The following is a 23,897-nucleotide window of genomic DNA, read 5'->3' as shown; positions in this document are numbered from 1 at the left end:
GAAAACTGTATTTTCACTTCACCTCGTTCTCATGTGCTGTTTAAGCAACCCTCAACTTCCTTTGTAATGAAAGTCTGAAAATGTGGTATTTGCAAAGTTAGCTTTAGCCAAGTGTAGCTAAACTTCTGAGGCTTCCTATTTTGCCAATAAAAACAGACTCCCCTCAAAACAGTCCTGACTGACGTGTAATTTAGTTTACTATTCTGTTGTTCCTCATAGTTAAACATGTCCCCCAAGAGTACAGGGAATCCGGCCAAGTGGAGGACTTTAGTATGATGCTGCTTTTTTCTTTGCAAGCCTGTTTCTCTGTGACAGTCTCACAGAGTGTTTAAAAAATCAGTCCCAGGTGAGAGGGTTTCCAGTGTGACTGAGTTAAGGTGAATGTGCCCTACACCTGTTGGAGACTCTTGTCTTGCAGCCAGATTTCATACATGAGCTTCATCTGGAAGATGCTGCTACTAAAACCATCCTTTTCACAGTTGTGAGACTGTCAGTACAGAGCAGTTCTGTTGTGGGACATCTGTTGTGGCAAACTCGGTGGGGGAGCTGTGAAGCCAATTCCAAGTATTGCTCTTCTGCCCACTTTCCTGTTCATTGTGCTTCCCAGTTGACTTTAACAATATTTTCTTGTAACAAGTAGTACAATCACAGGAGTTTGCAACAGCAGAGATACAACAACAGCATAGGTTGCAACTCCTCATTGGTATGTCTGAGTCTGTTAGATGATAGGACCTCTGCTGTTCAAAAATTCTTACGGGTCTTCATATATCTTAAATGCATTTAGAAAATCAGGAGTGAGAAGACTGTTTCCAGGCATCACGTTAAATAATCAAACTGATGTTCACAAAGTCATGCAGTATATTTGAAATTCACTCTTCTTGCAGGCTGCACAGACTCTGGTCATATCTCCACTTTCTACTATACCCTATTTTAAGCACTCAAGAGGAAATGAATTGCTAGACCAACCCAATATGGAAGGTGAATTTTGGTGAGCTGAAACACTAACCAACGTGGCCAGTATGCATTCAAGTAATACAAACTGAAATCCTGTGCTTAGAAAATTATCTTGGGTTGTAAATTAGTATAATATTCTGCAGCCTGCCAAACTGTAATAATACACATATATTAATCTGACAATGAGTATGAGCTGGCTGCAGACATGTATTTGGCGCTGAGTTTGTTGTTTAACTGAGAGATGGAATTGAACCTGGAAAGGAAAGAAGGGCACAATGCACATTCTTCTGCTCTATCAAATCATAGTTCAGAGCCAATTCAAATACAAACAAGAACTGATAAAGCTAGACTTGTCTGCTGAAAATGAGGAAAGCGTAGGGTGACTTAATAGGAAGCTAAGGCCAAAATATGAACTGATTAAAAAATATGGGCTGAACTGTTTATGAAAAGTGTGATTAAATACAGAGCTCTTCATTGCAAGAGGACAAAAATGTGAATAGTAAAATAAAGATGAAAAGAATCTTTTTGGGGTGTGGAGACGTACTGGTCTTGCCAAGCATGTTTTTTAATTGTGAAAAGCTAATGCTTCTGTTCTCTGTAGGAGATGCATTCAAGTGTGTATTCTGTGTGCAGGGTAACACTCCAGGGTATAGTAAAGAATGAGTCAAGAGGATTATGAAGCAGGCAAAATGTGATTACCCAAAAGGAGCGCATATTTCTTTCAGGGTGTCATCACAAGACCATTGTGTAACTTCTGAGAAATTCCTGACCTAGATTTTCCTGTCTTGGGTGTTTTTATTTTTGTTGTTCAAGTATTGTTTGGATAACAGTGAAAGTTCTGTGCAACACCCCAGGAGGTAGAGGTGGGGGGACAAAACAACAATCCTGAATAAAGAGAGAAAAGTTTTGGGGAAATCCTTGTGAGCTTGAGATCCTCAAAGATCCTCTTGCATCTAAGGAGAAGACTGGGAAGTTGTGGGAAGGAAGGGACATACGTGACTTCCATCATGTTTTACACCCCAGGGCCAGGGGTGGCTGAGGGATAGTTCTAATACCCAGCTCAGAGTAAGTTACAGTAACTTTGAGGTTGTTCTGATTTGCTATAGCAATGCGGTGGAGCATGAAGGATGTCTGGGAATCTCAGAGTGCCCTGTTCTACCTGAGAAACCAAAACCAGAACACTTTTATGCCTTCTGGTAATTTCTCGAAGATGTAAACAGAAAAAGATTTTTGAGCCCCGAGGACATGCTGTTCAGTACGCTTGCAGGAGAGGAAGGTACAAGCATTCTCTAGATCTTTCTCTTCTGCAGACTAAGTGTCTTCAATCTCAAATTACTCAATTTTGGTGCCCTTTTATATCTCAGACACTAGAATGCAGCATAAGCCCCATGGTATTATGCTACCTTTAATTACGTACAGTGGAACAAAATGTTGTTAATGATAAGCAGACATGTGAGGTTTTGTTTAAGCACATGTCCAGTTGCTCACTGAACGAGATAAGAAAGTGCAACTATATTTCCTTTAATTTATTAGATCTGTCAGAGTAAAAATAACATCTAAGATAAGATAATGGCACTATAAATTTTGCTTCTTCATTTGCAAAATGATTTATGATCCTTTTATTTGCCCAAACAATTTCTATTAAAAGTTGAGATTCTCATTCTTCAGCATTTCTCTAAATTCTAAATCTAGACAGAACTTTTAGACATGAAACACAATTGGCATACAAAATAATACCTCTTTTTGTAGCTGTCTCATTTCAAGCAAGTACAATTGTTGATTGAAAATCTTAAATTTTCTTTAGTCACAGCTTAAATGAATGTGTTTTAGTTATTTGAAGTAACCTGAAAAGCTGCACTTTCGAACCTGACCCAGAGCCTGTTGAAGTCAGTCTTTCTATTTAATTCACTGATATTGGAGTGAATTAGGCCCTTTCTGTTTAATTATCCCGACTGCAGGCAATGTTGATTGGGTGATACTCTGATCTCATTCTCCAAAAGAAGGATTTTTGGCAAGAAGTCTTCCCTTGTTAAAATCAGATACTGCACAAGTTGAACACCTCTGGGATCCTGCTGTCTTTTTGTTGGGATCACCAATAGAGGAAATATTTTCCCTTAATTAAGACGTTAAAAACACTCATAAGGTCACCTTGTCATGGTGGTGAGATTTGTGATTGCTTTGTAGTGGAAAATAATGGAACTCCCTCTGGGATCAGTGTGCCCGATTTAAAATATAGGATAAAGTGATGTTGGAAAGACTAACTTACAAAATGAAATCAAATGGCTGAAGAGACATATATAGCCTGCATTCCTGAGCTATTTATTTTTTATGCTTAATGGTAATAGCGGAATTGTCCTCTGTGGCAGGAAAGGAGAGTTTTTAGTGATAAAAATTGTAGGGGTGATTCATTAAATTTTATTGTGTATTCGAATAAAACATTGCTAATATAAAATTTGAATTTAATGAATTGGAGAACCTAGAAAAGCACAGAGGTTCTTTCTTATTGTTAAGGATTGTTCTAATAATGAGCTGTCAATGTAAACTTTTTACATTTAATGCTGTGAGAAACATCTTGTACTTTTAGTTATGTTTCATCACATTTGCTCTTGATTCAAAAAATTGGGCAGAATGTCGTGCAAACTTTTAACACGTGGGAACTTTGTGATCTTGACAACAAAGCAGCTTCAAGGGGTTTATGTTGTTTTAGTACTTTAGACTAAACTGCAGTGTGTGAAATGTGAAGCTTTTGTAAAAACTTAAGACAATAAATTACTACAGTTCCCTTGAATAATTACAATTAAAAATTTCTGGAATATAAATTAAGAAAACAAAATCTTCGTCTTAATTTCATCCTCACTTTTAAGCTGTAAAAAATGTAGCAAGAAACCACACTGTTGGCCCCAGTTTGTATTTGTGTCTCAGAATCATGACATCTGTTTGGGAGCATTCATAAATCTGTCAAACGTGCGCAGCAGAGCAACACACAGTGTTGTTGCCTTGGACTTTTGGCAGCATCCAGGAAAGAGGGGTAATCAAGATTTGTTTGTTTTGTTTTGCTATGTTGTTTTCCCTGCCAACAGCTTCTAATTGCTAATATGCCAGAGAACTGAAGTAATTTTATTATTCATGATTGTTGATTTTTGGCCTTATAAAATGTTTGCAACTTCTATACACATTTAATAGTTTTAACCCCTCTCTCTGTTTTTAAGTATAAAATATATATATATACTCCAGACTGATGTTATCTTACTTAAATGGCACTAGGGTGTGACCTTTCTCTAGGATGAATAGAAGAGACATTGTCCTTTAAAACACCACATTCATCCTGTCTTCCAAATAAAAGGTGTGTTTGAATCCAGGCCTGTTTAGAAAGGCCTCAGCACTGAAACTTTTTACCAGTTTTGTATCTAACTGGTTTTAATTATACTTCTGACAAAAACTGCCTCGCTGTCCTGAACCTGTATCAATGTGAGTTTCACCATTTTACTTCAGTGAGAACTAAGGTTCAGTAGGAAGTGGTGGACAGAGATCCTTGTCTGCTGTTGATGATACCAGTTCAGTCATTTCTTAGTTATTACAATCTACCAAGCTGTTAGCTTGACTTACAGGGCATAATGTTTCTATGTAATGTGTTAAAGCTACATACACAGCAACCTCTTGAGTCGGGAAGAAGCAGTGCTGCACAGCACAGTGGATTTCTGTATACCATGACTGGAAGACAAACCTGACCTTGTGACAAATTCATTGTGTATGTGGAAATTAAATAAGGCTCTTAAGTTTACCCTGTGCTTGAACTATCTTGATGCCATCATGGTTTCCCTTGTTCTTGCTATGAAAGACTGAAGTATTTTCAAAAACTGGCAGTACAGATTCTTTCCAGATGTTAAAGAAACTGCTTGAAGTTAAATGGACCTAAATAGCAAGTGATGATTTTTACTTATTCTTTTCATTATGTTAAAATGACAAAGAGACTTACCAGTTCCTCGTAATTCAGGGGTAATTTGTAAGTATATGAGTAAGGAAACAGTAGCAGCTGGGAATAGGAGTGAACCGTCAAGTATGCCTTGACTGTAGAAAGATGTTCACGAATAAAATCAGCCAAAGCCTTGGTCTCCCTTTCAGACTCAGGTGCAGAGCCACAGTAAGTAGGATCACAGGGTTTTTTTGAGGCCCCAATAGCTGTGAAGAAAGGTGAATTTAATGAAAAAAGTTGGTAGTTAGGAGAGTTATGTTACACAACTTTTGTAGATAAGCCTTGGAAATCCTACTGACACACATGCCATATCAGAGGACAGAATATTTCGTTGCATAGTTAAGACACTGGGCAACATGACATAGCATTAAATAAATGTGCCCTGTACAGTGTGCATAGTGGAAGAACAGGAGTATTGATGTAAATCCCTATATTATGTAGTGATTTCAGATATTGGTTTGCTTCAGTACTTAACAGTCCTCTCCTTGCATATCTCCCCCATTTCTAGGATGCTTCCAGGAAACAGCCAAGTGAAAACCACTCAAAAGAGACCTCTCTCCACTGAGTGAAACCAACCAAAAGAAAACTCATTCTGTTTCTGTTCTGAACTCACAGAATTTTGTGTATATATATGTATGGGTCTGTGTACACATGCGTGTAAGTGTATATATATTCACGTGTGCATGTGTATATATACATTCACAGAAGTAGCCATACTGATGACGTTAGAAACCAAAGTCTGGTTTTTGCCCAAAACTGCTCCAAAAATTGAACACAAGCTACTCCACAATGCTGCACCAATGGTCTTCACTCAAGCTTGAGCTGGACCAACCATCAGGTAGGAAAAATCCATAATTAAGTATCTTGGCTACTGCACCTCTGTATGATCGCTTGCAGCTGTTGTTAGGAGACACTTACTGCACCAGCCAGCATTAAAATTCCTGTTGGGATCTGTACCAATACAACTGCTACCAGCATTTTTAGAGCGTGTCTTTCTCCACATGCGGTCCTGAAATAGAATGGTGAAGCATAGATCAAAACTAAGGGAAAGTTCTAACAGTGGGCTTTTCCAGCAATACTCTTCTTGAGAAGGAAGAATGTACTTACATTTGTCCAAGTGTAAACATAACCATCAATATTAAGAACAGGCAAAACATAAAAGTCCAATCTGTTGAGAAGTGTGGTCATGACACTATCTTTTCCATAGGTCTCAACAGCCTAGTTGGACAAAAAGAGAAAAAGCTGATGATGCCTTCATAGATTTGTATCTCCTGTGTGTATTTAAAGGCCTGGGTCTGGATCAGGAATTAATGAATGTTATGGGCAAAGTCATCCACGTCACTCCACCATGTGAGATGGCAGCTCTGTGGTATTACATATACTTAGAGGATTTACACTGACTCAAATGACGCTGCTGTTAGAAAGCCATCGCATTCTGGTACATATATTATATGGTAAGCAACATTGATTTTGAACAGGATAATAAATCACTGGAAAGAGATTTCCATCTATTAGCTTCTTGTTTACAGGTAGAGAAAAGTTCCTGTCCATATATTCTCCCTACATCCTGTCATCTTAAAGGTTTGGGTTTAATTTATGTGAGGAGAAAAAATCATTGTTCCCATTTTTTATATCTGTTGTGCAGAGAAATTTCATTGATAACCAAAATTGTAGAGAATGTTTCCAAAGAACATCCTTACACATTTCCTGCCATAATGCTGTGGGTGCACATATTCATAGCAAGGCAGATCTTTCCCTGCACTTTTCCAGACTCACATTGAATAATAATCATAAGAACTCCTGCCATAAACCTGTATATCCTGATTGTTCATGGCCTGGCACTTTGTATGCCTGTTCACAGATTTATATCTGTGTCGAGGGAGCATGTTTTATGGAAGTATGTTGCACCCATGTTTCCTTTACTCTACACAGACATAAAGGACAACACAGGGAGCAATGCAAGGGAGAAGGGCACCTTTTGTCCTGTAATTAGCAAGTGGGAAGGTTGGATGTAGAATCTAGAAAAGCTGTTTCAGATCACTGGAACATACTTTTTCCTGTTTTGGTTTTTTTGTGCTTGTCTGGGGGTTTTTTGGAGATACATGTAACAATCTACTTTGCTCATGGTTTTTCTAGTTTTCTTTTATGTCTAGAAGCCATCCCATGTGAACTGCTGATGATGCTCAGAGGACTGTGCTTTTAAAGCACTTCTGCCTATCCACACTTGGATCCACTGAGCAGAGCCACTGCTGGTGTCAGGTATACCCATGAATTAAGTGACCAGACAGTGAAAATGACAGCTGTAGTGACGTGAATTGCTAAGAGAAAAATGGTAGCACATACTGTCTGCAGCCTTATTAGGAGATAATGAAATCACATTCCCATTGACTCCGCTGAGATGTCACATTCAATTTCCACTGCTCCCTACACAAAACCGCATGGCTGTCTGATAAGACTGAGATTATACTTGCCACCAATGCCTCCGCCAGCATGGCTCACTCACGTACTTTGGCTTTCCTTTACTTGGGTTTTAAATCCCAGCTGCTCCTTCTGGGTTTGCTTGTTTTTAATCACCAAGAAGGAATTCTTACAAAATTTGAGATTCAGTCAGTGAGTTATTCTGCTAAGCTGACTGATCTCCCTCCAGCTGAGGGGGAATATACCTCTTTTCCATAGAGAAGACTGTGCAGCATTTGATAACTCCCACCTGCTTTCTCTTGGTGGTGAGGAGAAGGAAAAGACAAAGGAGATAAAATTCTTTAATTCAAGGCCTAAAGTATCCCAGCCTGCAGTGAAGCTAATTTCACCTATGCAGGTGAAATTCTATTCTTTCCTGAATATAGTTTCATGTTTTAGAAACCATTCTGTATAACTTAAAGTGGCAGCTCAAAGGGGTGTATATGCTTTTCCCTCTTCCTGAATGGAGTTTAGAGAGCTTCATCTATCGTCTTCCTCCTCTCTCAGGTACATTTCCTCAGTGCACTCTCTGCTTAGCTGAGGGTAGGTTTCCACCTCTCTGTTGCCTTACTGAGTAAAACTGGTTGCAGAGAATACAGCACCTGATGGTGTAGGAAGTTCTGATGTGCACTCAGATGCCTTTTGATGTGCGCTTGAATTGTCTTATTCCCTACTCCTTATGACTATGTAAAGAAAATGACTATGCTTATAGTGTTACTAGACCTGTTTGCTTGTCTCTCACCTTACTCTTACTACAGGTGCAAAAAGGAATTTATAGACTGTGTAAGTAACTCTTGTAGTTGTCAGTACCTCTTATACATGCTTTTAGGTAGTCTTAAGCTGCTGAAAGATTACAGGCCCAACCATTAAGATCTGCTTTAAGTAGTTACACCCTAACGATCTGAGGTGAGAGAAGAGATGTGCGGACAGGTATTTGGAGGTAAAAAGACAATCTGCAGTGGCCTCAGCTCTTGCTGCTCATTTAAGATTTTCTTAAACATAGTTGCATTTTGTAAAATATTTTTTTGTCATTAAGCTTACTGACTTCTTTCACAAACCACTGGCAGAAAGCCGGGGAAATCCACTCTCTTGCATGGAAACCACAATCCATAAAGATGGCCTTCTTATTTGGACCACTTTTTCCCATCTAGGAAAACAAAACAAGAAAAAACCTAAGTCTTGAACAAAATAATTTGTATGCAGAACAAGTCAGTCAGCTTGCTGACCTAAAAAATCAAACTTTATACAAATATAGCATCCCTTAATTAAATGGAAATCTGTGGAGTGCTCTCAGCTGTAGCTGACCATGATATTCAAGCTAAAACAATAGACTCTTAATAATTTCATTTTTATTAATGTAGATAAGCTTCCCCCCCAATTATTTGGTTGTTCTGCACTGTTGATTTATTTCCTGTAGTGTCTCTAAGAGTTGATCTTGTTTGCTTGAATGATATGTTGTTGTAAATGCTTATGCAATTTTGGGCAAGTAATCTTTATCCTTTCACCTTTATTCAAGTCATTGTATCTTATTTATTCATAAGAGTTACACCAAAAAATTTGTCATGGTTTAACCCCAGCTGGCAACTAAACACCACACAGCTGCTCACTCACTCTGACCCCAGCAGGATGGGGGGAAGAGGGTTGGAAGGGTAAAAGTAAGAAAACTCATGGGTTGAAATTAAAATGATTTAATAATTGAAATAAAACATAATAATAAAATAATAATTTTTAAAATTGTAATGGAAAGGAAAATAACAGAGAGAAATAAAGCCCAAGAAAGACAAGGGATGCAAATGAAAATGATTGCCCAGCCTGTCCCTGAGCAGCAGCCCTCTGGCCCACCTTCCCCCTAGTTCATTGCTGAGCATGATGCCACATGGTCTGGGATATCCCTGGGGTCAGTTGGGGTCAGCTGTCCTGGCTGTGCCCCCTCCCAGCTTCTTGTGCACCCCCAGCCTCCTCCCTGGTGGGGTGGGGTGAGGAGCAGAAAAGGCCTTGACTCTGTGTAAGCCCTGCTCAGCAATAACTAAAATATCCCTGAATTATCAACACAGTTTCCAGCACAAATCCAAAACACATCCCCATACTACCTACTATGAAGAAAATTAACTCTACCCCAGCCAAAACCAGAAAAAAATCATATATGATGAAGATACAAACAAATTTGTTGCCTATTTCTAGAGAGACTGACATTTATAAATCCTTTTAGAGTAAATGGGTTTACAAACAACAGATGGAGAGACCATAAAGGTAGATAATCATTCAGATAGCTCTCAGGAGTGTGGTTGAATTTATATGTCTGAACTTCTAATAATTCGTTATGCCCCTTTTTAAAAAAATAAAACCTTAAAAGTTGTAAAAATCATAGTAGTAGTGAACAAAATATATTAGATTTTCTGCAAAATGTATGTTACTATCTTAGCATCATTGGTGTTTTAATAGACAACATAATCTTGTGGAGGTTAACAGAGAAGTCTGGCACAAAGAAAGCAAAGCACTTACTTTGAGAAGGTACATTGGCCGTCCTTCGTATGTTTTCCCGATTACACTGCGAGAGACAAGGTCTGGGTTCTGAGCAGCAATATTAGCAGTCCAAGCAGCTATCTGTTTGAAAGGAGGTTAAATTTACTGATGTCTTTGTTCCTCAGGTCCAGACTAATTAATTCACAGACTTAAAGCCAGAAAGTCCTTCTGAGCATTTAACTTGACCTAATATTTAATACAGTTTGTAGATTTCCAAGAATTATTTCCTACTTGTACTAGAGCTATATGCCTGAATTAAGATTTTCTAGTATGAATTTATCTAAACCTGTCATTAGATTATGGCTGGTGGATTACAAAACCCTTTGAATGCTGACCCTAAATAGTTATGACCTTGTTACCCCTTAAATTCTCTTAACAAAAGAAAACTGGTTTTCTTGTTCAGCTAAGTAGATTGAATGCCTTGAATTTTCTACTTGCTGTAATGTTTTTCAGTTTCATGGCTCTTTTATTCATCATCATTCTTGAATTACCGATGGAAGTGTGGAACAGGGATTTGTAGGAACAGTCCACCAACGCCAGATACAAAAGAAAGAATATCTCCTTCATTCTATTTATTATTTAAGGGAAGTAACAACAGCCTTTATTATCTTAATATTGGAGGAGATTCCATTTGTTACAGGTGCCTTCAGAAGCTCACAAAAAAGTTGTCACATCCACATAAAAAAGCATTTCATGCCCAAAGAGCTATCTATGAAATAAGAAAAAGTCAGGAAACAGCAGAGAGATCTAGATAAACTGGCAAGGAAATACTAGAAATAATAGTTGACATTATGGATGTTGGTGGTTTTTTTGCATGCCAATAACCTTTGCAGAGGGAGAGGAGCTTTTGTTCATATTTTTAATAGCCTTGTAAAAGGAAACCTTTTTTTTTCAGGAGAATTCTGGTGGAAGAAAATTTATTAGTTGTGTATATGTTCTATAGATACTACCTGGAGAGGAAATAATTTTCTTGTTTGAAACTGTAACAGGTACTTAGTGGGCAATGATTGGCACAAAAAGGAAGGAAAACATGAAAGGGAGATTGTCATACTTTTAAGTATAAGAACTGTGATGCAATGGATGATAAGGAGCCACTGCAAAGACATGAAGAGTGATGTGGTCAAGACTACATGTCAGGAAAAATGACTGTGAAAAAAGGAGGGAGGAGGGGAGAGTTTATGGTGGAAGATGAAGAGCTAGAACTGGAGCAGGGAATCAAGTTTTTAGCAGAGGAGATGGGAGAAGGAGTGAAAAGGAAAGAGCAAATTAGTAGTGAAGCACGTCAGCCTGGTCATTGGACTTCTGCCAGAGCGTCTTTGCAGCACTGGGAGCAGTAGAGGAAATAGGTGTAGGGGGATGGGTTATACAGTTTAACTCAGTAATGAGCAATAAAGGAGAAGAGGAAGGAGACTTTGAAGAAGGAGTTTATCATATTAATGGATGGAACAGAGCAGGAAAAGAGGAGAAGGCTGGAAGCCCTTTTGACTATGGAGACTAAGGTACTGAGCTGATAAAGTGGTAAACTTCTAGACTTTACCGTTTCCCAGTTGTTGTACTTTTCATAGCTGTGTGTGGCAATACGAGCTTTGCTGTCAAACTGGGCGTCCAGTGCAGCCTGCAGGTTGTCAATCAGGACTCTGCAATAAGGCACCGTGAAAAGCGTAAAGAGAAACATACAATTTGCTAGCAGAAAAGTAAGCATCAGGTAGACATTTCAGGGTCTTCCTGAAATTAAGGCCACATGGATTGTGAAGTGAAATGTGGGGGGGTTGATTTATGCATTTGAAAATAAGATATATTAGGTTCAAGTTTCAACCTACTTCTTGCTTCAACCTTGCCACCAGAATGATCAGGGAGCAATAGGTTTCTCCTAATTAGCACCTACCTGCTTATTCCCACACTAACAAACCTCCAGGGTGGCAACAGTTTGGTTTAGGAAGAATGGCAATGCTGAGACAGAGCGTGTGTAGAAAATGAGTTCTGGGCTGACCTCATGTTGCCAGATTGCCTCTGCCTCAATAGGAAAAGGGCCCTGTCTTGAACTTATGGCACTGGAGGAGAGTTAGACTGCAGCAACCCAGAGATGTTTGCCTGATGAAATTCTCTGTCAAACCAAGCTTCCAAAGCTTAGGTGTGGTTTGACATCCCTACTGCAGGTGACATTATCCATCCTCCAAGCTACTTTACTGCATGTTAGGTGGGCTATTAAAGTAGAACACATAATGACAAGAAATCCCCAGCATCCTGTCTGAATTGGTTGGATCTCTCCTGTTCATCTTTCCCTGGGTCTGACACAAAGGCACAGCTCATCATCAAGCATACTCTTAAGGACCTTTTGCTTATATTTTAACTTTGGCTATCCAAAAATGAGTCCTGTTGTTTTTCAAGTGCTTGTCTTAACATTCTTACAAATCTTACTCGTCCAGGATATGTCCTTGATAATTTGTGATTGGGATAGAAGAGCAGAAGGCCAGTTTGTGAGGCACCACCAGCCTTCAGAACAAACAGTGCAAATAACTACATTGACATGATGTCATGGCACTGCAGCTGCACTTCAAAAGAATTGTAACAGCTTGGATTGTCACAAGGACGCTCTGCTCAAGTTTTTCAGGGACGCCTTCCAGACATTATGGCCTTTGTTGCAATCAAAAGATTTGTGCATGGACCTGAGGGAGTTCATGAGTATTATAGGAAAAACTAACACATGTAGAGTAACTCCTCCTTTGCCAAAGAGGAAATTCCACTGGAAATGGATTCCCGTGCTGTGGCATTATTGAAAACAATTTATTCTAGAGTGTTTTTATATTCTGTTCCCCCAGTGGCAACCAAATCAGACATGGTTAACATGAGGCCAGGAAGTTTAGGAATGCATTATCCTTGGATTTAGCAGATCATAAAAGTTATGTTTCATGAGAACTGTGTGGTGTCCAGTGAAGGAGTTTGGTCTGGTGGAAACAACAGTGGGGCTGAGAGACAAAAACTCTCCACTCAGCCAAATGAAGTCATGAGAATTTGATCAATACTGACTTTCAGTGTCTGAGTACATGATGTTGACAGAATATTCATTACACATCAAAGAAGCCTGATAATCAAACTGGGCTGAGCCAATTTGCAGTGCTCAGGTGGAGCTAAAGGAGAAACAAAGACAGACAACTCCACTCCAGACCAAAGTCAACTTCTCATCCTCAGTTAAGGCTTGCATAGTGACTGGCACATATGAAGTATAAGCAGGTGCCTGATCCTGCTCTTTTCTCCTTACTCTCCCATTAGTACTACTCACTACAACGCTTCTGTTCTCAGGGGTGTGTAATGTGGCAGTGTGGTTTATTCCTTCCACTTATGCTGCAGTTGTATTCAGTCATGGAAACTCAGGGCCTTTTTAATTCTGGGTAATATGCTTACAAAATACTTAAGCCCATTAAGAGGTCTCTCTTTAGAGAAATCCTTGCCATGGATCTGCTGTGTGACTTGAGTAAGACCAAGGCTGTCTTGGAAATCTGTTCTCCCCATTGCCTTGGTCCTTCACCTGGCAACTGTCTTCTCTTTGTCACCAGCTGGGTCTCTTTGCCCCTCTAGCTATTGTTCTGCAGTTTAGAGAACTCAGTGGGGAGCCCCTCCTGGTGGCCCTTGGGGCACACCATTTTCTGGCTTCAGTTCCCTGATACTATCATGCAAACCCCTCTGGTGTACCTTCTGTTTTTAACTAGATCTTTGCTGTGTTTTGCCTTTAGTGGGAAATCTTTATTGTCCCCTCCATACTCCAGCCTTGTGTACTGCAGTGAGCTTTCACCTCAGGGAAATTTCTGGTAGTAATCTTTGCTTCCTGTTTCTTACCTCTATGAACATTTCACCTCACCCCTTTAACGCAGAGCAGCTACAGTCCATTTGAACTGCAAAGAAAGTAGAGGCATCCACAGGAGGGATGGAGTTTGTGACAGGAAGATCAGTTGACCAATATGAAAAGATCAAACACATTTTCCCCAGTATTTAATCTCCTTCTGTTCAAAATACAGTAGTGAGAACAAGCTTACCTATACTCCACTCCACTTTCTTTCAAAAGATCTTCAACCTCAAAAGACTTGTCAGCTTCAACTCGAAAATCCACTTGCATTTTTGGCCTTACCAGTGTGGCAGAGTCTGGCTGCCAAAAGTCAACCTGAAAGAAGGCCAAATGAATACATAAAAAAAATACATACATACATATGGCTGTGATTTTTAGGTGGGTGTATGTGTGATGGTGATGTTGACTGTGATTAATATACTGAATTTCATTCCTATCTTATTACACTGACCTGACCTTGCTTGGCAGAAGTATCAACCTAAATTTTAACTGGAAATTGATTAAGAAGATTTTGTTAGGCCCTGCAGTTTATGTGGCAGAATTCTGGAGATGGCAGTGACAGTTTCACAAAGGCCAAGTATTCTACAGCATCTGAGTGCATACAGACTTGTGAATATAACTGTCTTTACAACTTCTTTCATTTTTTGTACAGGTTTCGTTAGAGGTTTTTGCCTATAAGCGTTACACAGAAAATGGACTCAGTAGCAGAGGGACACTACATGAATAGTTTACATAAATCAGCTGGGAAAGACTGTTGGCTCTATGAGTGCTTTTGAGACTCAGTTCACTGAAGTTGATACAAGGAACCTGTGCCTTCAAAAGATGTTTAGTTCAGGGTGGACAAATGACAGTGCTATTACTATTTCACAAATTTTTGCTGAAGTCAGCTTCCAGACCTCTGGATTTAGCGACCTGTTAAAGGCCAATGAAAGCAAAGCTGGTTTGCCAACCTGATGCCTTTTCAGACTTTCATCTCTTGAATGTAAAGGAAATTGAGACTGATGGGCATATTCATGAACTATGTGTCTTCAAGAGAGATGACTATTCCAGGATATACTACATCATCAGTCCTGACTGATTGCTTTGTATAACATTGGTAATTCAGGGATCTTTTTTTTTGCTGAAAAGAAAAAAAAAAAAAGCAAACAATCCCTTTATACTACACACTTAAAAGCAAGCATGGTATATTAATTTTCTTAATATTGGCAGCACCTTTCCAATAGTATATTCTTCTACAGAATACTGTTCCAGCATGCCATACTAGCCTATTGATGATAGTTCTCCACATCTGTACTTTGTTAAAAATACCATCCTTTCATCCTACAGATAATGGTGTCTTTTTCATGAACAGCTATTTTACAACATCAAAGCTGAAGGGAAATATTGAAAACACATTTGCTGTCTTTATTGTTTCTCCTCATGTCATTGTGTCATCATATATCTACATCAAGGTCAGTAAGAAATATGCAGCTTGGTTGGAAAGGAAGCTTTAAAGGAAAGTCAGAGAAGAAAAGATGACATGAGAGACTAGAGGCCAAAGAAAAGTTCAATTTGGTGGGAGTATGGATTTTTAGATTATTTATGTGAGCAAAATGTTTTGCCTATAATGGTAAAAGTTATGGTAGTTGGGATTTTTGTGTTTTATCTAATACATTCTTGAAAGCACCCAACACTGAATACAGCATTTCAGATTAACTTATTCTATTAATAAATTCTGATGGACACTTTGATATTCAGCCTGGGTTTATCAGACTTTCTTGGAAGGTATTGGAATGTATTTGTATAAGCTCTAGCTTCATCACCTTGTCCTGTTCCTTCTGAAGAAACACTCCAGCTGACTTGAATGGAATCAAGATTAGGTCTTTAATTCAGTAGCATGATTTTTTTTTTTAAAGATATATGTTAGTTGAACAAAAGGAGAAATATTCCTTTCAAATGCAAATATATCCCCTTCCCCAAGTTCTTTACCTGCATGTTGCTGGCAAGGAAGCTGATGATTTCCACCTGCTCATCATTCTGTGGAATCACACGAAATACCTTCTGCCTGAAAGGGGAGAAAAGGATTGGATTTGAAACAGGTAAGTCAATTGAAAGGCTTTTGCTCATGCAGAAGAAATTGTGCAAATATAAAACTCAGTGTTGGTTCTTACCCATCAAAGGCAAGATCCTGCAGGTGAGCAGAAACAGCTGCAGCACCTATGAGAACCAAGAGAGCCCACATTTTTTTTAAAGAAAAAAACCAGGTCTTCAGTTCTGTGCTGCTTTTATAACCTGTTTTGTCCTGCTTTTTATCAATTAATTATACATCAGAACAACCCACTGATCAACTGATAGATTATTCCCTTGGCCTTGTTTTATTTGCATACTATTTATAATGTGTGTTCTACTCCACACCTGTGAAAACAGCTGAAAGTCTCAAGGGGGGCTGCCTAAAGAATCTTGCTACTTGAGCTGGATAAACTCTTGATATGAAAAATAGAATTTAATTTATGTTCTTTTCTTTATGTGAATTTTGATTAATTTTTTTCCCAATCATTTGGTTGCTGGATTACAAACTTTATAATACTTTACTGTTACTTATGTAATGGTAGATGTCTATCGGATGTTGTGCAGTGTGACTGGTCTTAATCACACAGCATTGTCCCTCTTCCTGAAGAATAGGGGGCTGACTCTGACAAAGGAAGAGGAAACACAGTTAGGATGTACCAATTACCTTTTTTTTTTCCCAACAGAGAAGAAAAGTACTGAACTTGTTCTTTGCTCAGTCATTTCACTGAAACTTGTGAGTAAATCAGGTGTCTGCAGAACTGAGAGTGTGGAAATTTCTAGTCACAGTAGAGTGTTACATATACTCCACATGATCCATTCATTGATTCTTGCATGATTTAATCATATAAGGATCAGAGGTAAATATCTTTTAAGTTAAGCACTACTGTGGGCATTACATGTAGGCCAAGAAGATCAAATGAAATGTAGTCATACAAAAGCATTTTTAGTTTTACCTTTCATGATGTGCCTAAACTATCTGAGAAACAATAGTGTGTTTGCGTCACTGCACTTGCATCTGTTTAGTTTTCATTAACGAGTACTTGGCATTCAATGTAACGTTAATTGTCTATTGATGCTCTGTCCTGAGGTGACCACTGTTTTTGACAGAGAGCCTCTAAATGAATCAGTGTATAAACACATAAAGAAGGGAATTTATGATCTCAGTTCTGTCTTCTGTTATGCCTAAGTGACCAGACAAATTAAAGGGGTTCAGACACAGATAATCTTGAAGATATTCTTTGACTCCATGCCTGGTATTTTGTAGATATCTACATATATGTGTATCATATAATATGTGAAAATTTATTAGAAAATTAATATATATTAATCTCAGATTAAAATACATAGTTACAGTTTCAAAGTGCAGAAATTTGAATTGCCAATGACCATTTTAAGAATGAATGTGGCATCAGACTCTTCACCTAATTTTTTATGAGGTTTTCTGGAGTCAACTCAGTAAAGCTACAGCAGCCTTATATAAAGAATACCTAGAAATATATTTTAAAATCAGTGTACTGAAGATGCAGCAGTTTATGCTTAACAATATTACCCATGATGAATATGTTCCTAAAAGGACACTCCAAAACTGCACTGAGATTATTCATCCAAAACTGTCTTTGCCAAATCATAGGGTTTTTTGAACTCTCTTTACAATTAATAACCTAACTTGTAGCACTGCAGGCTCTTGCCCAGCAATAATCTTACTTAGAGTCATGTCTCCTAAGAAGGATGACAGCAGGAGTTCTTCTGACTGAGTGCCAAAACAATACTGCAAAGTCTTCAAAAGTTTTAATTTTACGATGATGAGATCCATGGTATCAGATAAAATGGTGTGATCCCATGAACGTTGCTAAGACAATAATGTGGAGATGATCAAGCCCAGATCTTGCAATGAATAAATGATCACAAGAAGTAATCAAACAAATTGCAGATGTCATCATTCTCTGTTGAGCACTGAGAAGCATCTTGGAAATAGAAGACTGACAGATTTCAATGCCTGAGTTTACTTTTAAGAAATTCTTTACTTTTTCATGCAGTTGGAGATGATGGGAGGTTTTTTGTAGTATGATTTTTTTTTCCTCCAAACAATAACCGATGCAGCATTACTGCCATCAACTACTGAGCTGGCAAGTATTACTGAATACTGTAATTTCTAATGTCTGTCTTTGCTGTTTCCATCCCAGACTAGGTCAGAAAAAAACAATGACCTGGAATCTTACTTAAGTGATTTATTTTGCATCTCAGGATTGATGTCTGTTTGTCAGATTAGTTCATAACATAGCTCTAAACATTGCCTTGTTTTTCTAACTGAATAATATAAATGTTTAATATTTGTATGATAAAGGGGCAGCATAAGGATAAATAAAATAGCAAATTAAATTTGGTTAAGCCATCTGTTCTTTTTAGCATCTGATTACAAGCCAACAGCACATCAGTTGGCCATGGCTGAGTAAACCTTGGCCTTTCCTACTTAACACTGAGTGCAGAGGCTAGTATTACCTATATCTTTGGAAAGATTCAGAAGGAAGATTTAATTTTTTTAATCAAGAAGGTAACAAAACCAGCTGAATCCCCCAAGGAGAGTGTGTAGTAATTTCCTTCAGGACATGTATTTTGCCTTAAGATTAGCACAGCTGAAAAAAAACCTGTCAGCTATTGCAATTATGTTGCAGTTGTTTGCTTTTTTGATGGTTAAAAATAAAGCCTTCTGTGATGATGTCACTCACAAATAGTATTCTCTCTGTTTAGTGACATGAGCTGTAAGAAGTTTTGATGCTAATAATTGGCTATATTTCAGCTGAAATTCATTTTTGTAGTAATTTCTTATTTCAGTTTTAGGAATAGAAATACTCTGGTACTCCACTTTGTAAAGCTTATGAAGGCTAACTGCAGACTGATAAAAGGAAAAAATACACACCAGTTTTAGCATTTCAGAAGCATCCTTTATCCTATGGAGCCTTTCATCCCATTTGCTATCAAACCAAGTCCAAAAGTCTGAGGACAAATACTGTCTCTTTTTCTAGGAGTTTCAGTAGATACAGATTTTCTGCATCAGATAGTTTGTTGAGCTATATTTAAAAAAGTCTACTAGCCTTTCATTACAAAATATTGTCAGTTCTTATAATCTTTGATTAACAAATTTATATGTTTAATATTGTTTGATATTTATTGTGTTCCAAAAGATCAGTGAAAAACTCCTCAATGCTCAAATCTTAACGCTGCTTAGCAAAATCCTAACATGTACCACAGACCAGCCACATGTGTTTGAATTATGGGGACCCTCTTATCATCATTTATTTTTTAAGGTAATATGTGCTAACCTTAGTTTTGAAAAGTAATACTGTTGAATATATTCTGAAGACCTTTGAGAGTACTTTGAAGAGATCAGGATCAGCAGAATTGGCTATCCAGCATGTGCTCCAAGCTTTCTTGGTACTTTCTCTGTATTTATATATTAATAATATTGCAACTTTTAATTCATCAAAGGTTTTTTCAACTTTAGTGCTCTGGGACATGGTCATATCCTTCTGTTTTGGTAGCTATGTGTAGGTATCTTCTTTTTATTTATTTATTTAATTTTTTCACATTTGCAGATGCTACTTAACATGTTACCAGGAACTGGATAAGGAGAGAAAAGAATGGGAGTGATGATATCTAGGGTATGGAGCAAAAAAAGGTATTTCTCACAACTTTGGGATGTGTTTCTACTTCTGCTATTGACTCATTAGGTGAGAAATAAGTCCATGGGACCTGATGAGATGCATCCACGGGTCCTGAGGGAACTGGCATTGAAGTGGCTAAGCCGCTATCCATCATATTTGAGAAGTCGTGGCAGCCTGGTGAAGTTACTGCTGACTAGAAAAGGGGAAATATAGCCCGCATTTTTAAAAAGGGAAAAATAGAGGACCCAAGGAAGTACAGGCCAGTAAGTTTCACCTCTGTGCCCGGCAAGATCATGGAGCGGATCCTCCTAGGGCACATGGAAAATAGGGAGGTGACTGGTGACAGCCAACATGGCTTCACTGAGGGCAAATTGTGACTGACAAGTCTGGTGGCCTTCTACAATGGGGTTACTGCATTGGTGGATAAGAGAAGAGCAACTGATGTCATCTACCTGGACTTGTGAAAGCATCTGACACTGTCCCACACAACATCCTTGTCCCTAAATTGGAGAGACATGGATTTGATGGGTGAACCACTCGGTGGATAAGGAATTGGCTGGACAGTCACACTCAAAGAGTTGTGGTCAATGACTCAATGTCCAAGTGCAGAGCAGTGACGAATGACATTTCTCAGGGGTTGGTGTTGGGACTGGTGCTGTTTAACATGCTTGGGAACATGGACAGTGGGATCGAGTGCACCCTCAGCAAGTTCGACAACGACACCAAGCTGTGTGGTGCAGTCGACACGCTGGAGGGAAGGGATGGGCCATCCAGAGGGACCTGGACAGGCTGGAGAGGTGGGACGTGCAAACCTCATGAAGTTCAACAAGGCCAAGTGCAAGGTCCTGCACATGGGTCGGGGCAATCCCAAGCACAAATCTAGGCTGGGTGATGAGTGGATTGAGAGCAGCCCTGGGGGGAAGGACTTGGCGGTGTTGGTGGGTGGAAAACTGGCTATGAGCCAGCAATGTGCGCTCACAGCCCAGAAGGCCAACCGTGTCCTGGGCTGCATCAAGAGAAGTGTGGCAGGTCGAGGGAGGGGATTGTCCCCTTCTACTCCACTCTTGAGAGAACCCCCCTGCAGTGCTGTGTCCAGGTCTGGGGCCCCCAACATCAGAAGGACATAGACCTGCTCGAGCGGGTCCAGTGGAGGCCATGAAGATGATCAGGGGGCTGGAGCATCTCTCTTATGAGGACAGGCTGAGAGAGTTGGGGTTGTTCAGCCTGGAGAAGAGAAAGCTCCAGGGAGACCTTATAGCGGCCTTCCAGTACTTAAAGGAAAAACAGGAAAGCTGGGGAGGGACTCTTGATCACAGAGAGTAGGGATAGGACAAAGTTTAATGGTTTTAAACTGCAAGAGGGTGGATTTAGATTAGATGTAAGGAAGGAATTCTTCACTATGGGGGTGGTGAGACACTGGAACAGGTTGCCCAGAGAAGCTGTGGCTGCCCCCTCCCTGGCAGTGTTCAAGGCCAGGTTGGACGGGGCTTTGAGCAACCTGGTCTAGTGGAAGGTGTCTCTGCCCATGGCAGGGGGGTTGGAACTAGATGATCTTTAAGATCCCTTCCAACCCAAACCATTCCATGATTCTGTGAAACAGCAAAACCTGTAACTGTTCTTTTGTAGGGTTGGTGGATTCTTGCCAAGGTATCTCCTGTGAAATAGGTATCATACTTTTACCATTTACCTCTAGTAGTTGGTATTAAGACTGAATGTATTGCAGCTTCATTATATGATCAATGCACAGATTGGTTAGTATTTAGAAAGTATTTTATATCCCTAAGTAGAAGTTGTTGTATATACCATATAAATTCTGATTCTTATTTGCTTGAAAAAAGTGTGAAATATAGTAAAATAGAAGCAGTGAATAAAGGTATTGGCAGTGCCAGAATTTCCAGAAACCAAGCACTGAGAATCTGTTTAGTGTGAAACAGAAAAAAGATAGGAAGCAATGAGAAGGACTGACCTCACACGCATTACAGACATCTTCTTCTTAATTTGTTTGTCCTTGGGATGGGCTTTCTGTCACGTACAAGAGTGTGGCGGGTTCTCATACTCAGGCCTATACCCTGGCATCTGTAAGGCTGGCAGAGTCATGGCAGGACTCAGCAACAGCTCAAAGATACAAAAAAGCGTAAGTTTCTTCCCTGTACAATTTTTAAGGCACTGAGATCAGCATGTGGTATGTAGTGAGAGATCACGCCTACAGTGAAAAGTTCATAATCTAAAAAAGTAGACCAGTAACTAGACACTCAGTGCTCTTAATAGAAAACAGTTGAAACTTTCAACTCTCATCTTCTTGCAGCATCTGATAGGTGTAGGACTTTCTCTTCTGGTGTAAATCAGCACAGCATTTACACCTATATAATGTTTCCAGCAATGCCAGAACCAGATGCTGCTGAGGCGGTGCTAGAATTATTCTGGAACAAGATACAGGAGTATCTGGCCACTGTTGAGGCCCCTCCAGGATATCTAATAGGGGTTGTTAGCACATTGTCTTTCTCAGTATTCCCCTAGTTCCCATTCTGGACTCTGCAGGGGCTGAAGGTAAACTGGGCTGTCAGTGTGCAATCATCCACCTCCAGTTTTAACAGAAGGATTTTAGACAGACAGGTGAATTTTCATTTCATCCAGCTAAATATGATCCAGATAGTGATGCTATATTGGAGTTAACACAGCACAGCAGGATCACCATGAGTGGGAGTAAAGACAGATGGTAGATAACAGGAGAGTCCAGGATGCATTAAAAAAAAAACAGCAAGAAAGGTTCAAGGAAGAAAGTGGACTAAGCAGCTTGATTCTACACTTAGGCCTAAATGAAATGTCTTTTTACAGATTGCTGGGTAATTTACTGTTCTGTTTTGCTTTTTGTATGTGTTGGCCTTCATGGATGATGTAAATCATGAACATTATTCTCCTGTATAGCTTGTTTTTCATCTGTAGACTTGATAAAGTTTGAAGCTTAGTGCTTGGATAGTTACCTTCAACTCTGAATGATTTTGAAAGCTGATGCCCTTTGCTCAGAGGCAGGTTGTACCAACTGCTGTTATACCTGGGCAAAGGTCAGGGATTTCTACCATTTCAGAAAAGCAACACCATTTAGAAATGAATAAACTTTCTCAGTTCACATTTATTGAAGTAATCCAAATTCACAAGCTGCAGAAGAAAGTAGAACTCCAATATGATCAAGTAGAACTTCAGCTAATTCTCTGGCTTCCTCCCCAAGAAAACATATATATTAAAACATCATTAAAATTAGTTACTTTCTTACTTTCTACCAAAATTTGAAGTTAGATTTCATGTGTCATATTGTAAAAAGAAAAAAACAACCAAAAATCATGTAAAAACCAACAAACCAAAAAGTCCAAATAGATTAATTGGATATCCTGCACATCAATGTATTCATAGACTCATGGTTCTTAGCTGATCAGAAGTATTCCTAAAACTTTTCCTGAAGCTATTAATTGGACTAATAATCTGTACTTGGACAGCATTATTAAAACACACTAATTGCAAAGACCATAGTGAGAGCTCACTCATTATAAGAGTATGGGGTAGCAAATTAAGCTGAATGAATTAATCTTGGCACTCTTTGTTCCTCTGTGAACATGTAAGTAAACCAAGTTCAAACTGAGTGGAGAATCTGTCTGATTTAAGTGAGTGTATTAGCTATTAGTGAGACATCACAGGTCAAAAATAGCAAGAAATCAAATTCATGAGGTGTGTAGAACCAGGTCCGACTGAGGTATGGATTTTTGCCTAGGTGAAAAGTTCCTTTTAGTCAACGACTACAGAGAAAACTGGACTCCTCAAGAAATTAATAATTTGCTATTTTTCAGTAAGCAGTAGGCTTCATGGAACAAATTAAAACATACAGAGTGCAAACAATTTCCTAATGTAGCCATAGTCTAATCTCACTTTCATGAATTTATCTGGAAATTAATTCAGTTGGACACATCTCTGTTAAACTTGTATGAAAAGGACGTTGACGCAAAAAAGAAGCAAACTGTAGAACATAAAATGCCACCATTCTTGGGAAGTATTTTCTTCTGGAAACATGGAAATGTTTAGGCATTAGAGATAAGATAGCTGCTTTAAATTCAGTGTCCAAATTCTGCTGTATTACACCCATGTAAGTCTGGATCTTTAAATTCAACCATTTTGCTTTTTTGCTTGTTAGAGCATGATCGAAACAAGACTATTTTTACCAACTTGATTGCAAAACTAGTTTGTAGTACAGGTATTTCAAAGACTGGGACCACACAGGTCCAGTTTTAGACAGAGGCTTTTTGCTACTAATTTATCTCTGCTTCTTACTTACATTTCTCTTCACTTCTCAGCTTCCAACCCTGAAATCAGATCTGCTGGGAAGGGGTGAAAGAGGAGTAGAGAGAGAGAACCCATGCTTTGATCCACTGCCTCCTGAAACATCACAGCT

General features: G+C 38.9%; 1 protein-coding gene and 1 long non-coding RNA gene across 2 annotated transcripts in view; one reads left to right on the top strand and one right to left on the bottom strand.

Annotated features, from left to right (window-relative positions):
* Positions 1-15,969, bottom strand: part of CPB1 (carboxypeptidase B1) — a 20,811-nt gene extending 4,842 nt beyond the window's left edge. The window contains exons 1-9 of the mRNA XM_074834552.1: positions 15,899-15,969; positions 15,717-15,792; positions 13,939-14,063; positions 11,445-11,544; positions 9,887-9,988; positions 8,430-8,531; positions 6,035-6,145; positions 5,846-5,936; positions 4,931-5,133 (exon numbers count right to left, since the gene is read on the bottom strand). Coding sequence (XP_074690653.1) covers positions 4,931-5,133; positions 5,846-5,936; positions 6,035-6,145; positions 8,430-8,531; positions 9,887-9,988; positions 11,445-11,544; positions 13,939-14,063; positions 15,717-15,792; positions 15,899-15,969 — 981 coding nt within the window. The remainder of the gene's footprint in view (positions 1-4,930; positions 5,134-5,845; positions 5,937-6,034; positions 6,146-8,429; positions 8,532-9,886; positions 9,989-11,444; positions 11,545-13,938; positions 14,064-15,716; positions 15,793-15,898) is intronic.
* LOC141927372 (uncharacterized) lies at positions 15,521-23,897 on the top strand. Its single transcript, XR_012624374.1, has 3 exons — positions 15,521-15,826; positions 19,391-19,473; positions 23,800-23,897. It is a non-coding gene; the product is annotated as an uncharacterized LOC141927372 (long non-coding RNA).

This window comes from Strix aluco, chromosome 9, assembly GCF_031877795.1.
Source record: "Strix aluco isolate bStrAlu1 chromosome 9, bStrAlu1.hap1, whole genome shotgun sequence".
NCBI lineage: Eukaryota > Metazoa > Chordata > Aves > Strigiformes > Strigidae > Strix > Strix aluco.
This window is presented reverse-complemented; position numbering and strand designations above follow the sequence as displayed.